At 42.1% G+C, this 18,269-nt stretch overlaps 1 protein-coding gene across 1 annotated transcript in view; it reads left to right on the top strand.

The window, feature by feature from the left end:
* Positions 1 to 17,732, top strand: part of mfsd1l (major facilitator superfamily domain containing 1-like) — a 49,099-nt gene extending 31,367 nt beyond the window's left edge. Inside the window, 7 exon segments of the mRNA XM_072268885.1 lie at positions 1,036 to 1,151; positions 1,380 to 1,480; positions 1,828 to 1,939; positions 4,578 to 4,715; positions 5,331 to 5,470; positions 9,399 to 9,510; positions 16,840 to 17,732. Of these exon segments, the coding sequence (XP_072124986.1) occupies positions 1,036 to 1,151; positions 1,380 to 1,480; positions 1,828 to 1,939; positions 4,578 to 4,715; positions 5,331 to 5,470; positions 9,399 to 9,510; positions 16,840 to 16,947 (827 nt within the window). The 3' untranslated portion in view covers positions 16,948 to 17,732.
* The last annotated feature ends 537 nt before the right edge of the window (positions 17,733 to 18,269 follow it).

Here is an 18,269-nt window from a genome sequence, read left to right as displayed (position 1 = left end):
GAAGGCATATCGACACCACCATGTCAAGGGCAATTGAAATTGACAACAATTACTGATCTTGTCAGTGATGTCAATAGATTATAAATCATGACCTGATGCTATTTGCGGGGCTTTCCACTGTAACAGAGGGAAGAAAGTGTCACAGCCACTATGGCATGGTAGCGTAAAACACTCTGCAGTATGGGTGACCCAGGTTCAATTCCCGCTGCTGCCTATATGGAGTTTGCACTTTCTCCAAATGGATTTCCTCCCACAGCCCAAAGATGTACCAGTTTGTAGGTTAATTACACATCATAATTGTCCTGTGACTAGGCTAGGATCTAATTGGCGGATTTAGTCCTCCACGCTGCCCAGTAATCAACAGGCTTTATGGAAAGGGTAGTGTTACAGTGTTATTTCCCAATTAACTTTGATATTGATTTTCTTGAATCTCTAGGTGCTAAAAGAATTCCCAGTTAGATCACCTTGTGATTTTAGAATGAGGTCAGTGGTTCAGATTCATTAATTTATATCATCTACAGTAGATTGAAACATGAACTGAAGTGTGTCATTTCCATTAACAACCAGTGCTGGGGACAGCTCGCAAGTGTCACCACACATATCCGGCGTCAACATAGCATGCCCACAACATTCAGCAGAACAACAGAGAATACAACAAAACAGAAGACAACAATAACAAAACAACTGTAAAACAAGGCCCTTTCTGTCCTCCCACACACCCACACAGACAGTCCTCCAACCCCAGAACAGGCTGCTCGTCCTCAGGCAGATTCGTGGACGAGGGGTTCTCATTCCCCAGTAGATTCAAAACTTGTAGATCCAGGGCATCGACCATCAGGTTTCAACTTCTGGACTTCCAATCGACCTTCAGGCTTCAATCTTTCATATTGATCTCAGGATTTGCCAATGAGAGGACCCTGAACTCCAGACCTCATCGCCAAATTATGTATCGGGGGGTGGGGGGGGACAGCTCTTGTGTCTATCTGTTGTGGTGTATTTTTGGCAGTAGTGTGGATATCTTGTTCATTTTCTCAGGAACCTTGCTGTGTGTTCTTGGCTTTGTCTCAGCCATCATCGTTGGCATCCTGGATAGAAATGGTGCAAAGCAGCTGGGACTTGACGTTGTCCTCCAGCAGGAATCCAAAAAAGTGGTGGGTAGAATCACTGGCTTGGGATTTAACTTTGGAAAAAAATATTTCTTTTGAATATGGAACAAATATCTTTAGTAATCAACTATTTTGGTGAGTAATCATTGGTCCTCAAAGTAGACCTCTGGAAGATGTGTACTAGAAGATCTATTTACATTATTTAGCCTGAGTGGGATCTAACTACAGCTCCCCCACAGGGTCTTGTCTGACCTTTTTGTTCCTTCTCCCCAGAGGCTAAAGGATATTTGTCATTTGTCTCTCCGCTACTGGCTGCTGGTTCTTACCCTCATGTTCTTCTATAATGGATTCCTTCCATTTATTGCTGATGCCACGTGAGTAGAGTTCAATGTATTAAACATCCAAAGTGTTTATACCATCTTCTGAATGGTCTGATCTTGCTATTTAATTGAAAAAGAATCATTGCAAGTTTCTCTTTAACACCTACTGTAGGGTCTCTTTATTTTTATAAATCGAGATGGTCTACAATAGTACAGCAGTGATTTTCCACTCATAGTTGACACTTTGTCTTTTATATGATAGTCCTTATCGCACACTGCTGTAAGTTTGAATTGCTGATTAATTCTTTGCAACAGTCTCCAGGATTACTCATGTAATGAGAAAACTAGATGCAGGTGACTATTTGAATTATATCTCTTATATCTTGGCATTTATTTTTCAGTAAGTTCATTCAGGATAAGTATTCTAGGTACAGTCTTCAGGAAGCTTCCTACATCACTGGTGCTGTGTTCAATACCTCGATGCTTCTACTACCCATAGCCGGAATGCTGTTTGTGAGTATCATCTGCTTTGTTCTAACTCGGGAGTTCCCAACCATAATAGACCAATATCATTGAGCAAAGAGTCTATGGACCCCAGGTCGGGAACCCCTATTCTAACTGCAAGGTAGGTTGTGATCAGCAGGAATGTCAGACATCCTTTTCATAGACAGTAATTGTATTGAGCTCAGGCTGAACTGTAAAGTGTGGGTTTCAGTAAAGTATGAAGCAAACAGATAGCAGAAGAATCCAAGTTACATCCCATGTCCCTCTAACAATATTTCCTGTTCCCATACCATCAAATAATTTTGTGATTATTTGCTGAGTAATACAAATTTGGTTTACATATTTATTCATTATCATTGCTTATCACATTCAATCCACTATTATCATTGTTTACTTATAGAGAACGGACTTTCTTCACTTTCTTGTTAATACCATACCATGTCTAGAATGCAATGAGCATTATCTCAGTTCAGGCCCATGAAACTACTGGCTTCACACTTGCCTGTACTATTACAGTGGCATGCGAAAGTTTGGGCACCCCTGGTCAAAATTTCTGTTACTGTGAATAGTTAAGTGAGTAGAAGATGGACTGATCTCCAAAAGTCATAACGTTAAAGATGAAACATTCTTTTCAACATCTTAAGCAAGATTAGTGTATTATTTTTGTTTTGTACAATTTTACAGTGAGAAAAAGGAAAGGAGCACCATGCAAAAGTTTGGTCACCCCAAGAGATTTGAGCTCTCAGATAACTTTTACCAAGGTCTCAGACCAGAATTAGCTTGTTAGGGCTATGGCTTGTTCACAGTCATTGTAAGGAAAGGCCAGGTGATGCAAATTTCAAAGCTTTATAAATACCCTGGCTCCTCAAAGCTTGTCCCAACAATCAGCAGCCATGGGCTCCTCTAAGCAGCTGCCTAGCACTCTGAAAATTAAAATAAATGATGCCCACAAAGCAGGAGAAGACTATAAGAAGATAGGAAAGTGTTTTCAGGTAGCCGTTTCCTCAGTTCATAATGCAATTAAGAAATGACAATTTACAGGAATGATGGAGTTCAAGTTGAGGTCTGGAAGACCAAGAAAACTTTCCAAGAGAACTGCTTGGAGGAATTCTAGAAAGGCAAATCAAAGCAAAAGATCTTCAGGAAGATTTAGCAGACTCTGGAGTGGTGGTGCACTGTTCTACTGTGCAGCGACACCTGCACAAATATGACCTACATGGAAGAGTCATCAGAAGCAAACCTTTCCTGCGTCCTCACCACAAAATTCAGCATCAGGAGTTTGCAAAGGAACATCTAAACAAGCCTGATGCATTTTGGAAACAGGTCCTGTGGACTGATGGAATTAAAATAGAACTTTCTGGCCGTAATGAGAAAAGGTATGTTTGGAGAAAAAAGGGTGAAGAATTGTATGAAAAGAATACCTCTCCAACTGTTAAGCACAGGGGTGGATCATGCTTTCAGCTTGTGCTGCAGCCAGTAGCATGGGGAACATTTCACTGGTAGAGGGAAGAATGAATTCAGTTAAGTAACAGCGAATTTTGGAAGCAAACATCACACCGTCTGTAAAAAGCCGAAGGTGAAAAGAGGATGGCTTCTACAACAGGATAATGATCCTAAACACACCTCAAAATCCACAATGGACTACCTCAAGAGGCGCAGGCTGAAGGTTTTGCCTTGGGGTCACAGTCCCCTGAAATAAACATCATTGAAAATCTGTGGATAGACCTCAAAAGAGCAGTGCATGCAAGATAGCCCAAGAATCTCACAGAACTAGAAGCCTTTTGCAAGGAAGATTGGGCAAAAATCCCCCAGAAAGGTATTGAAAGACCCTTAGCTGGCTACAGAAAGCATTTACAAGCTGTGACACTTGCCAAAGGGGGTGTTACTAAGTACTGACCATGCAGAGTACCCAAACTTTTGCTTCGGGCCTTTTTCCTTTTTTGTTATTTTGAAACTGTAAAAGATGGAAGTAAAAAAGTAATCTTGCTTTAAAATATTAAAGAATTGTGTCATCTTTAACTTTATGCCTTTTGGAAATCAGGTCATCTTTTACTCACTTAGTTATTCACAGTAACAGAAATTTTGACCGGGGTGCCCAAACTTTTGCACACCACTGTAACTTTACCTTTTGTTCTTTTTATTAAAGTACTTTGAAATGATTACAGTTGAACTTACTGACTGAAAGTAAAACTGAAAGTAAAGAATCCACCGTTGATTTTGTCAGTTCCCCACCTGGTATGACCCTCTCCAGCATTTCTTTATTGAAACAAGCCCAAAGTAGCAGACTTGGAGAACTCTAACCTATAGCCATGACATATTCCAGATCTGGCCATGTGATAGCCACAGACTCTGTGAGACGTGTTTCCAGCGTAAGAAAGAAGAAACATCAACAAATATATTAAATATGTACTATGGTAAACACTAAAAACTAAGACAGGATACAAAACATGCTAAGGGAGATTAGTTTACCAGTCTATAACTAAAAAGAAGTAAGGATTTTCAGTAATTATTTGTGTGGTTTGCTATACTGCCTGAACTAGGCTTCACACCCTCCCAGTCACCAACAATCAGCACTTCTCCCAACTGTTCTAATGTATTATATTCATGTACAAATTAATCAATTAAATGTTTAAAAATTCTTTTTCAGGATTACATAGGATTAAGAGGAATGTTTGTCTCGCTGTGTGCTGTGTTGACAGTCCCTGTTTTCGCACTTTTGGCATTCACCTTCGTACCACCATTGGTTTCAATGATATGGCTGGGAGTCACCTATTCATTTGCTGCTGTAAGATGTTATTTTTATTTTCTCTCCACTGACAAGTAGCTCTCATTAAATTCTGTCACTATCTACACACCCACTCCAGACATTCTTTTCTCCCCTCTCCCGTCAGACAGAAGATCCAAAAGCCTGAAAGCTCATACCATGGGCTCAAGGACAGGTTCTACCTGACTGTTATCAGACTGTTGAACAGACCTCTTGTATGACAGGATAGACTCTTGGACTCACAATCTACCTCGTTATAATTGTGCACTTTATTATTTACCCACGCTGCAGTTTCTCAGTAACTTTTATACTTTATTCTGCATTGTTAATATTTTATCTTATTCTAGCTCAATGCACTGTGTAATGACTTGATCTGTGTAAACAGTATGCAGAACACCTTATCAGCTACATGTGAGAATAATATACTAATCCAGTACCAATACCAATCCACCAAAGCATTCATCATTACAAATTACAAATGTATTTAAAATACACTTTAAATATATTGTAGTAGTTTATGCAGCAAACTCATTGTCAACCCAGCAAGAGCATATTGTGATAATACCTTTGCAGTCATTTTCTGATTTTAGGTACTAAATTGCTATTTTTATCAGTAAATTCTGATTATTTCCACAGGCAAGTCTGTGGCCCTCCATCATTTTAGTGGTTCCTTTAGCAAACCTTGGAACGGCTTTAGGAATCGCTACATCAGTGCAAATGATTGGTGTTGGTCTTTGCAACTTGATTGTAGGACAGATACTTGGAACCAAATTCAGGTAAGCTTTTTTATTCTATACTAGACCCAGACTGCTTGATACACTTAGATGTAGTTTTCTGATAGGAAGACTAAATTGAAAACGATAGCTGTGACAGAATGCGAACTATAACTGTTTGAGTCAGAAAACCTTCAGGTCCCTAAACTTAACATTAACTGGATCTTTGTGGTGGACCTCTTTTCCATGTGTCCTGTTCACTTTCCCATGTCCTGAACATGAATGATTCCTCAAACTAGTGCTTTGATAGTGAATAGCATTTGAGTTGTTCAACTATGGTATCAATCTGAGTCCATGGCCTCCTCTACTGTTGTGAAGAGGCCACACTCAAGTTGGAGGAGCAATACCTTATATTCCATCTAGGTAGCCTCCAACCTGATAGCATGAACATCAATGTTTTAAACTTCCAATAATTGCTCCCCCTTTTCTTTACCATTCCCCATTCCTATTTCCCTCTTTCATCTTATTTCCCTACTTGCCCATCACCTCCCTCTGCTGCTCCTCCCCCTTCCCTTTCTTCCATGGTCTCCTGTCCTCTCCTATCAGACTCCCCCTTCTCCAGGCCTTTATCTCTTTTACCAATCAATGTCCCAGCTCTGTATTTCACCGCTCCCCATCTCCCAATTTCACCAATCACCTATTACCTTGGACTTCATCCTCCCCTCCCTACACCTTCCTATTCTGATGTCTCATCCTTTTTTCCAGTCCTGATGAAGGGCCTCAACCCGAAACATCGACTATTTGCTCTTTTCCATAGATGCTGCCTGACCTGCTGAGTTCCTCCAGCATTTTGTGTGTGTTGCTTTGGATTTCCAGAATCTGCAGATTTTCTCTTGTTTATGTACCTGAGTCATCTGAGCAATGAATACTGAACAAAGAAATACCCTGTGATTTGTCTCTCTCCCTTCTCCTTTGTATCCTGGGTTCCCCAACAGCAATTGTAATATCATTCACAAAGACCAGTGATCAAGCCATGAAGTGTATACTGTATGGCTGTACAGTTCAGTTACTCCCTGAACACGGTCAAGTTACCAACGGCTTTGGGGGTATCCTGCAGGAAATATTTACATTGCAATTTTGAATAAAATCAATGACCCAGAGTGGCCGCACTGTACTCTTCAACCTCAAGCTGAAGTGGTTCTAATGTGTACGAAATTAAACCTTTATTTGCTTTTTTTGTGTAATTGAAATGGAATTACACAGGTCTCCTGTGTTTCCTGTAAAACAGTCTCTTAACTTGGTAAGCAGCCTCATGTGTGGCTTTCTGAAATTCAGATATACAACATCCACTGCATCCTCTTTATGAATCCTGCTTTTAATCACCTCAAAGCATTCCAACAGGTTCATCAGGCAAGATTTTCCCTCACGGAAACCATGCTGACTATGTCCTATCTTGTCCTGTGTCACCAAGTACTCCATAACCTTATCCTTAACAATTGACTCTAACATCTTCCCAACCACGGAAGTCAGGCTAACTGGTCTATAATTTCCTTTCTGCTGTCTGCCTTGTTTCTAAAAGAATGGAATGACGTTTGCAATTTTCCACTCCTCTGGCACCATGCCTGAGTCCAATGTTTTTGATGATCATTACAATTTGCTAACACTAAGTGTAAGACATCTTTCACCATCCAAAAGCATTGACAACACTGACAAGAAAATCAACTGTTCCAGGTTCCTTATCAACTGCTCTGGTTGTCTGTGTGCAAGTGTTTTTGTTTCTGTGGTATTTCTTTGCAAAATGTTTCTTCTCTCTGCACTTGTTACATGATTTACTGAGGTGAACATAATTCTCTCCTGTGCAACTTGTGATTCCTGCCACTCTTGTACCCTCATGGTTTATTTTTGCTTAGCTGAAAGATTCTGTCATCCGTAAAACTTTTTATGGGTTTATCTTGCAGGTATTCTGTTTAGTGGTTATTTACTGTTAAGTTGAACTGCATACTCTCTCTTACATGAGAAATTTCATCTGTTTTCTCCAAGGGCACATTATGTTTCTGTAACAATCTTTCTGACTTCCTTGAATTTCCTATTCCATACAAGTCTGTCTCTCTGATTACTTCTGTTGTAATTGCAGGCGATTAATATACTTTGGAGAGTTTTCACTACCCAGTTCTACACTAGTAACATGATTTACTCACTTCCTGCCTTATCTTGTTAAATGCGTGCCTCTTGAAGACGATGTTTTTATGCAGTTGGCAAGTACTTGTATATATCCACTCTTTAACCCAATCTGACCAATTAGAATAAACTTCACAAACTTCTGCCCTTTTGCATTAAGTTTGATGGTCTTATCCTATTGCCTACTCTAATTTCATTGCTGCAGGATAGTTTTAGCAAACTAATTTGAATGACTTCCACATTCCTTCAATGTTTCCTTCACCTGTTTCAGGAGCCAGCAATGTTACTGGAGTATTCCACCAAGCAGTTTAAAAATGTTTAAAAAAAGACCCATCTCCAAGATGTTCACCAAAAGGGCATGTGAAATGCTTTAAATAGTCATTTCCATTTCTGCCATCATATACTGATTTATTTTTAATCAATCTTACCTGAGGATTGTATTAGAACACATAACAGTACAGCACAGTACAAGCTCTTCACCCCATGATGTTGTCGGTATTTAACCTAAACTAAACTTCAGGGTGGTTAGTCCACCTTTGGTCCCCACCTGGCACTCAGCTCTCACCTGTGGCTCCCCATAGCTGTTTGCATGCGACAGCGGCCACACCCCGGGCAACGGCTTCGACAAGCTGGCTAAACCAGGTGAGGCTAGCCGACGGGTCTCAAACCCTCGGTGAGATAGGGAGTTGTCTATCCCAGCATGTGAAGACAGACTCCGGCGGATTGAGCGGACGAGACCAATGGAAGGTCCAACGGTCAAGAAGGCGGTCTCTGCAAGCGTCATGGAACGTGTAGAGCAGGACAAGACACAGAAAACGTCCTGGTCATCCACTGCGCCTAGTCCCATCTCCAGCCGTCTCGACTCTGTCTTGCCACTGGATCCAGATGGGAATTGGGAAGAGAGAGTGAGGCTGACGCTGCGCAACTCTCCCTCACTTAAATCCAAATCACGCGCTAGTCTCAACAGCATCATTATGGTGTCGAGGTCCTCATCAACGTCAACAATGGACGAACAACAACAACATTTAACCTACTCTGAGATGAATCTAACCCTTCCCTTCTACATATCCTCCATTCTTCTATCACCTAAAACAAAGAAACAAAAACTTATTATGAAGCAGAATAAAGGTTTAGATTGAATGTTCTACAGATTTGGATTACGGAACTGCCAACCTTTTGATCTCATCTGCATTAATAGAGGGGCAGGTAAAGCCCTTTGATCTATGAAGCCAACAGTGGCAGTTCATTTTCCTGACCTGTGAATCAGTAGGTGGTATTCATTTTTACGGTCCAATTTCCCCAAGGTTTTGCAGGCTAAAAGGACTGCCAATTGGATAGAGATCTCTGACTGAGTGAGATGTCAGAAGAATCTCTGGAAATGGCCCATTTTGGGTCTTAGTGGGTAGAATGAGAGAATATGCAAGTGTGAGGATCTGGAAAGTGAGGGTTTGGTATGGAGGGGGGGTTTGAAGATTAATAAGCCAAGAAGAGAACATAGTACAGAGCTGTGGTCTTCTGTTGGGGAACAGTGAGGGTGGAAAATAAAGAAGGCTGAAAGTTTCATTTTTTAACATTTTAAAAATGTTTTCTTATTTCCAAATAGGAAAATCAGTATGGAATTCAGGAAAATGGTTTTGTTGAGTCCATGACCTGGTTTTTCTGAAATGAAGATAAATGTTTTGACATGTTGTCCAGTCACCCTGAATGCTGATTACTGTCTCTTTCACCACATGCATTTTCAAAGTATTTTCAAAGGGAACAGTTTTTCCTTTGCTCCGTTCTCCACAAGTAAGTCTCGGTGTTTGACCTGCAGTGATCCAAAGATCCCAGTGTGGCGCTGGCAGTGGATGATGATCTTCATGCTGGCCAACACCATCTGCTGTTTCATCACTTCCATCATTCTCAATGTACTGGACACAAGACAGGTAAGGGTCTCACTTTAAGGCAAAGACTTAAATGGAGAGAAATATTCAGCTTCTGATACTGATTCATATTTATTTATTTATCGCATATTCTTAAAACATTCAGTAAAATGCATCCATTGCATTAACAACCAACACAGCTTACGGTATCTGGGGGCGGCTCACAAGTGTCAACTCACATTCCGGCACCAACGTAGGACGCGCTCAATCGCATTATTTATTAAATGATGCGCCAGATAGTCATGGGGCAAGCTGTTACATGGTAACCCACACTACACTAATTTGGTTCATGCCTTGGGAGGGGAATTGTATGGTTCTGTTCATATTTCAGTCCTCAGAATGGGGCTGCAGCCTGCCTCCCTGCTTCCTCAACACTACCAGCCCCTCCAACTATCTTTGCATTGTCTGTAAAATTGGCCACAAAGCCATCAATTCCTTCAACCAAATCATTGATATACAATGTGAAAAGAAGCAGTCCCAACACAGACCCCTGTGGCACACAACAAGTCACTGGCAGTCAACCAGAATAAGCTCCCATTATTCAGGCTCTTTGCCTCCTGCCAGTCAACCATCTTCTATCCTTGCTGGTGTCTGTCCTGTAAGATAATGGGTTCCAATCTTGTTCAGCAGCCATATGTGTGGCACCTTGTCCAAAGCCTTCTGCAAAGCCAAATTAACAACATCCACTGACTCTCCTTTCTCTATCCTGACTGTTATTTCATCAAAGAATGCCAAGGGATTTGTCAGGCAAGATTTCACCCAAAGGAGGCCATGCTGACTTTGGCCTATTTTGTCATGTGCCTTCAAGTTCCTGAAACATCATCCTTAATAATAGACTCCAACATATTTCCACTACTGAAGTTAGGCTAACTGGCGTATAATTTCATTTCTTCTGCCTCCCTCCCTTGGAATGACATTTGCAATGCTGTCACACTCAAGATCCATTCCAGAATCTAGTGATTCTTGTCGGAACATTACTAATGCCTCCACAATCTCTTCAGCTGCATCTTTCAGAAACCTGGTCCATCTGGTCCAAGTGACTTATCTACCTTCAGACTTTTCAGCTTTCCAAGAATCTTAACCTTAGTAATAGCAATGACACTCACATATGCCCCCTGACACTCACTTATGCTGTGAGTTGAAACACCCACACCAGGGGTGCGTAAAAAGAATTTATTTTTAATCAGGAAAGTGATTGGGATTTTGAAGGCAGAGATTCATGGCAGTTTTTCTGATTTTAGGAGTGACCAATCAGCAAGAGACATTGGTAAAATGAGCTACCTTTCAGTCAAGTCCATGTTCCAGATTTAAAAAGCAGAGCTTCGAGCCTGTTTTCTGAGTTGGACAATCCACACCAGGGGTGCGTAAAAAGAGCTACTTTTTCATTAGGAAGGCGATCGAGGTTTTGAAGGCAGAGTTTCACGGTAGTTTCTCTGAGTTGATGTGCAACCAATTAGCAAGAAGGATTAATTATGAAGGGCCAATAAGAATAATTCAAGTGCAAGTGGAGTGGCCATTCTTGTGAGTGTTCTTGCCTTTAGAATGGCTTTGGCTTATCAGCCTTAGGCGAGGTCAGGCTTGGGTGAGCCAGATTGACTTGTAAGTTACTTTTTCTCTTCCTCTCCTTCTTCATTTGTTCATTCCTCATCTATTAGTGCATGGTATACTGAGAATGGCTCCAGGGCAGTGTTTTGTACTGTGTGTAGGTTGTGGGAAGTCTGGGAGAACTCTGCTCTCCCAGGTAAACACACCTGCACCAGGTGCAGTAGCTGCAGCTCATGAGAGAATGCATTAAGGAACTGGAGCTGCAGCTTGATGACCTTTGATTCATACGGGAGAATGAGTAGGTGATATACTGGAGCTACAGGGAGGTAGATAGTAGGAGACCGGTAACTGGGTGACTGTCAGGAGAAGGAGGGGAAATGCATAGCCAGTGCAGAGCACCTCCGAGGCCATTCCCCTCAGTACTGAGGATATAACTTTAGATACTATTGAGGGGGATGATCTACTGGGGGAGCTGCAAGGACCAGATCTCTGACACTGAGTCTGGTGCTGTGGCTCAGAAGAGCAGAGAGGTGAAGAGAACTTCAGAGCTGATAGGAGATTCCATAGTCAGAGGAATAGAGACGGGGTTCTATGGGCATGAGAGAGACACCTGGATGATCTGTTCCCTCCCAGGTGCCAGGATCAGGGATGTCTTGGATCGTATCCATGGCAATCTCAAGAGTGATGGTGAGCAGCCAGAACTCTTGGTACATACTGGCACCAATGACTTGGGTAGAAAAGGTGAGGAGATCCTGAAGAGAGATTTTAGGGAGCTAGGTAGAAAGCTGAGAAACAGGACCTTCAGGGTAGCAATCTCTGGATTGCAGATTGTGCCAAGTGCCAGTGAGGGTAAGAATAGAATGGTTTGGAAGGTGAATGTGTGGCTGAGGAACTGGTACAGGGGGCAGGGTTTCAGATTTATGGATCACTGGGATCTCTTCTGAGGAAGGTATGACCTGTATAAAAGAGATGGGTTACACCTGAACCCAAAGGGATCTAATATCCTTGTGGGCAGGAAGGCTGGAGTTATTCAGGTGGGTTTAAACTAATTTGGCAGGGGGATGGGAATCAAAGTGATAGTACTGAAGATGAGGTACTTGGTTAACAAACAGTGGCAATGTGCAGTGAGACTCCTAACAAGCAGAGGTTGATGATAGGGCAAAATTGCAGTCTGCAGGATGAGTTGCAATGTAAAAAGCAGGCAAAATCACAGAAGAATGCCAAAATACAGGGCTAAAGGTGTTATATTTGAATGTGAGCGGTTTATGGAATAAGGTAGATGGAATTGTAGCAGAGTTACAGATTGGCAAGTATGATGTAGGCATCACTGAATCATGGCTGAAACAAGATTATAACTGGGAGCTTAATGTCCAAGGATACACATTGCATTGAAAGGAATGGCAGGAAGGCAGAGAGGGTCAGGTGTCTCTTGGAAAAATGAAATTATATCATTAGAGAGGTGACATAGATTCAGAAGGTGATGAATCATTGTGGATAGAGCTAAGGAACTGCAAGGGTAAAAACACCCTGATGGGAGTTGTATACAGGCTCCCTAAATGGTGGTAAGGATGTGGCCTACATGTTACAATGGGAGATAGAAAATGCATGCCAAAAGGGCAATGTTACAATAGTCATGGGGGATTTCAATATGCAGGTAGGTTGGGAAAATGTGAAAAAGACTAAGGAGCTGGTGGTAGACCTGAGGAGAGCTAAGGTACCAGTGACCCCTATTTCCATCCAGGGGGTCAGTGTGGACATGGTGGAGGATTACAAATATCTGGGGATACAAATTGACAATAAACTGGACTGGTCTAAGAACACTGAGGCTGTCTACAAGAAGGGTCAGAGCCATCTCTATTTTCTGAGGAGACTGAGGTCCTTTAACATCTGCCGGACGATGCTGAGGATGTTCTACGAGTCTGTGGTGGCCAGTGCGATCATGTTTGCTGTTGTGTGCTGGGGCAGCAGGCTGAGGGTAGCAGACACCAACAGAGTCAACAAACTCATTCGTAAGGCCAGTGATGTTGTGGGGATGGAACTGGACTCTCTCACGGTGGTGTCTGAAAAGAGGATGCTGTCTAAGTTGCATGCCATCTTGGTCAATGTCTCCCATCCACTACATAATGTACTGGTTGGGCACAGGAGTACATTCAGCCAGAGCCTCATTCCACCGAGATGCAACACAGAGCGTCATAGGAAGTCATTCCTGCCTGTGGCCATCAAACTTTACAACTCCTCCCTGGGACGGTCAGACACCCTGAGCCGATAGGCTGGTCCTGGACTTATTTCATAATTTACTGGCATAATTTACATATTACTATTTAACTATTTATTACTATTTTTCTATTACTATTTATTATTTCCATGACTATTACTATTTACTACTTACTAATAGTAGTATTACTATTACTATTTATTATTTATGGTGCAACTGTAACGAAAACCAATTTCCCCCAGGATCAATAAAGTATGACTATGACTATGAAAATCAGGTTGGTGCAGGAATCCAGGAAGGGGTATTTCTGGAATGCCAACCAGATGGCTTTTTAGAGAGGCTCGTGGTTGAGCCCGCTTGGGGGATCAGCTATTCTGGATTGAGTGTTGTGCAATAAATCTGAAATAATTAGAGAGTTTAAGGTAAAAGAAACCTTAGGGTAAAATGATCGAAATCACCATGCAATTTGAAAAGGAGAAGCTAAGGTCAGATGTCTCAGTGTCACAGTGGAATAAAGGGAATTACAGAGGCATGAGAGAGGAGTTGGCCAGAATTGATTGGAAAAGAACACTGGCAGGGATGACAGCAGAGCAGCAATAGCTGGAATTTCTGGAAGCAATTCAAAAGGCACAGGATATATACTGTACATCCCAAAGAGGAAGAATTATTTTAAAGGCAAATGACACAACCATAGCTAACAATGGAAGTCAAAGCCAACATAAAAGCCAAGGAGAGGGCATATAATAGTGCAAAAAGTAGTGGGAAGGTAGACGACTGGGAAAGTTTAAAAAAATCAATAGAAGGCAACTAAAAAGTCATTAAGAAGGTAAATATGGAATGCAAATGTAAGCTTGCCAATAATATAAAAGGAGAATCAAAAACAAATTTTAAGATGTATAAAGAGTAAAAGAGAGACAAAAGTGGATATTGGACTGCTAGAAAATGATGCTAGAGGGGTAGTAATGAGAGACAAAGAAATGGCAGATGAACCTAATATGTTTTTTCTATTAGTCTTCTCTGTGAAGACACTAGCAGAATGCCAGGAATATGAGAATGTCAGACCATAAGTATTTCAGACCATAATATAGAGGAGCAGAAATAGGCCATTTGACCCATCGAGTCTAGTCTACTATTTCATCATGGCTGATCCATTTTCCCTCTCAGCCCTGATCTCCTGTCTTTCTCCTGTATCTCTTCAGGCCCAGACCAATCAAGAAGCTATCAACCTTTGCCTTAAATATACATAAAGACTTGTAAATATACATACAGCTGCAAGTGGCAAAGAATTCCACAGATTCACCACTCACTGGCTGAGGAAATTCCTTCTCATCTCCATTCTAAAAGGATGCCCCTCTATTCTGCAGCTGTATCCTCAGGTCTTAGACTTTTCTACCATAGGAAACATCCTCTCCACATCCACTCTATCGAGGCCTTTCTGTCATAAGTGGGGTGCTGGTGGCGGGCCCAAATGCAAGACACAGACACTGAAGTACTAGGAACAGGACTTGACTAGAGAGCTGGGAGAAGAACACAGATTTGGGCTAGGATATTGGCTAGGCAAGTGGGACCAGGACAAGGAACTGGGAACTAGGAGCCTGGGCTTGGACTCTGAGCCAGAGACTGGACAAAGACCCAGAACCTGGGTCTTGACTCGGGCTTGGACCCCGGAACTAGGCGAGGATATGATGGGGTCTTGGGAGACAGGACTAGGTAAGGCTACAGGACAGAACGAGAGACTCCTGGGCAAGACAAGGGAACTCCAGTACAGGATGAAGCACATGGACAGGAGGAGAACACGAAGCCTTGACTTGGTACTCAGGAACAGCCGAGCCTTGGACTTGGGACGACAGGAACACAGAACACAGAGCCTTCGTCTCAAGCACGGGAACATGGAGCTTTGGATTTGAGAGACAGGAACATGGAACACAGAGCCGGGACCCCTCCTTGGGAACAGGACGTACGGCCGGGGCTCATACACAGAATGCTGAACACGAGACGGTTCCCAACAGTAGGTAGCGGCAAACAGCCAGACCTATCTAGCGAAGGTGTGGACACAGAGACAGTTCCCAACACTAGGTACCAGCTAACGACCGGACCTACCTAGCGAAGGCGTGGACACAGAGACAGTTCTCAACACTAGGTAGCGGCAAACGGCCTGACCTACCTAGCGAAGGCATGGACACAGAGACAGTTCCAACTCAACGATAGACAGTTCCTTATCTTGATACGGCAAGACTCCGGTCTCAATCCAGTGGTTGAATTTGACAAGGTTGCAGGCAAGGCTCCAGACACAGATTGCAGGCAAGGCTCCAGAAGGAAGGGGAAGGGAAGGGAACAGTCCAGCCTCAGGGTAACAGCAAAGACAGCCTGGCTTACCCAATGGAGGCAAGGACAGGAAGGGATCGATCCAACTGCAGGGTAATGGCAAAGATGGCCTGACTAACCCCACAGAAATGAGGACGGGATACTGACAAGACAAACCAGCCACCACAGTCGAACCCAGGGCCACTTATATTCCCAGCCCCAAGACAAGCATCAGGTGCCTATGATTAAGCCCAACTGAAACGAGGGACAGCCGGAAGACCCGAAGTCTGGAGTCCATGAACCAGACCATGAACTTCACGGACCAGACCATGACACTTCCAGCTTTTGATAGCTTTCAATTAGGTCACTCCTTGTTCTTCTAAATTCCAATGAATACTGGCTGCCCATTTCATTTCCATATCTTGACAAGTCTCCCAGGCACCTGCCTTCTGCAACTTAGGGCTGACTACCTCCCTGTAGCTCCTATCTATCACCTCCTCATTTTCCTGTATGAGCTGAAGGTCATCCAGCTGCAGCTCCAGTTCCCTTATACAGACTCCAAGGAGCTGTAGCTCAATGCACTTTGTGCAGATATAGTTATCATGGAGACTGGAGATCTCCCAAATTTCCCATATCTCGCACAAGGAAGATACCACTAACTCTGGACCCATTCTCAGCGGATTAGCTATGTACTAGCAGAGAAAAGAAACTTACAGACAATTTACTTAGAATCTCTGCCTGTATTTTCCAAAATCTGCCCTTGCCCAAGCCTGATTACTCTTACCACTGTCCACTCACACAATTGCCACTCCTGTTACAACTCACTTTTCCTTATTGGTCCCTGCCGAGTGCCTAATAGATCGTTATGATTACAGCCCACCGAAAAATCTTATAAGCACCTGAGTTCTTTTAAAATCTCACGCTGCATCACCAAGGAATGACTTCTCACGATGATTGCAGCACATCTTGTTTTTCTTTTGCAATACCTTTTAGTATTCGCTATAATCGAAGTGATTTCAGTTGTGTTTAATTCACACCTACTCTTACCTATAACCTTGGAGATTTCGACTCTTTGGTAGCAAGTCCACAGGTGATTTCCCAGAAGGCAGTTGCTGGCATATGTACTGCCAGTCTTACATCTACAATATGGGGCGATATGGGGTGTTTTATAGAAATACAATCTCTGTTCCCTCTCCTGGATCACATAAGTCTTCCTGTATCAACAGCTGTCAGTTAACATTGATATTTCCTTCTATCTTTCCTTTCAGGGTAACACATTGAACAAAACCACCAAGCAGCTTGAAGCTACAAAAGAGGAAAACCAAACAGCATCAGAGACATCTCCCCTGTTAACAGACAGAGACAATGACAACTGAGGAATGATTTAGCTGTTTTGGTTTGAGAAACTGGACAATTCTCCAGATTAACTGGTTTCTTTTCTTTTATTGAAGTGTGATTCTCCCAGTATAATCAATTGTCACATCATATCAAAATCAACATTTTTTAACTGAACATAGATCATATGCTCCTATGGCCCAAGATATTGTGCCGACCTTTTAACAAAGGTTAAATTATTCTAACTCCTCCCTCCCACATAGTCCTCCAATTTTTTTCAATCCAAGTGTTTCTTAAGTGTCCCTCACAAATTTGACTCTTATGGGTAATTTATTTGTTGCAATTGCTGCAGATACAAGGTTTTTTGCTGTAAGATTACAGATAGTCTTTTTGATCATTCTCAAGGAATAAAAGAAGCTTAGAGTTTCTGTTCCTCTGTTTTGAACTCACTCTTGGGATTGATGCACATAGATTTGCAAAAGGGAATGTTTTACAATCCATAAGGACTTGTCAGGTAAATGTGCAATGTCATGCCATGACATAGCCTTAATCTTAGGCACTACGTTAAAGTATATTTGCTTTTAGTGATTATATGGTGATTTAAGAGAAACATAGTTTTATGCGAGTGAGAGAGAACTGTGTGTTAATGTGTTTGGATATATTTTTCTAATTCAAGAGTGTTCTAGATTTTACACAAGATAAACACTATTACTTGGACTGGTTTTATAAGTGGTTTGGTCAAGCTGTGATGATGGTTGTAAGTCAATATTACACTGAAATTATAGAATTGTCAATATATATGTTAGTTTGATAATAAAATTTAGCTTCAGAATCCGTCATTTCTACCCTCATTTTGTTAATGAGCTTCCTATAGTTTGTGGTGTGCTGATATGTCCTTATCTTGCAGACCATTTTGTCTCTAGCTGAGAAAGCAATCATTTTCATGGCTGCTTTTTGTTTCTCATTGAAATAGTGGACAATTATTGGTATCTCTTGAAGCACAGAAACAAATGTGACATACTGAGTTTCCTCAAACTCCCACTGAAATGCAGCCACTGAAGTGCCTTCTTCGTAATTGCAACAGTATGTTGGACCCGGGATAGATCCTCAGAGATGTCAATACCCAAAAACTTGAAACTGTTCACTCTTTCCACTTCTGATCCCTCGATGAGAACCAGGGTGTGTTTCCTCAACTTCCCCTTCCTGAAGTCCAGTCTATTCCTTGGACTTCTTGTTGAGTGCAAAGTTGTTGTGACACCACTCAACCAGCTGATCTGTCTCACTCCAGTACGCCTCGTCATCACCATCTGAAATTCTGCCAACAATAGTTGTGTCATTGGCAAATTTACAGATGGTGTTTGAG

Source organism: Mobula birostris, chromosome 9 (genome assembly GCF_030028105.1).
Source record: "Mobula birostris isolate sMobBir1 chromosome 9, sMobBir1.hap1, whole genome shotgun sequence".
NCBI lineage: Eukaryota > Metazoa > Chordata > Chondrichthyes > Myliobatiformes > Myliobatidae > Mobula > Mobula birostris.
Note: the sequence above shows the minus strand (reverse complement) of the source record. Positions and strands in the feature narration are given on the sequence as shown.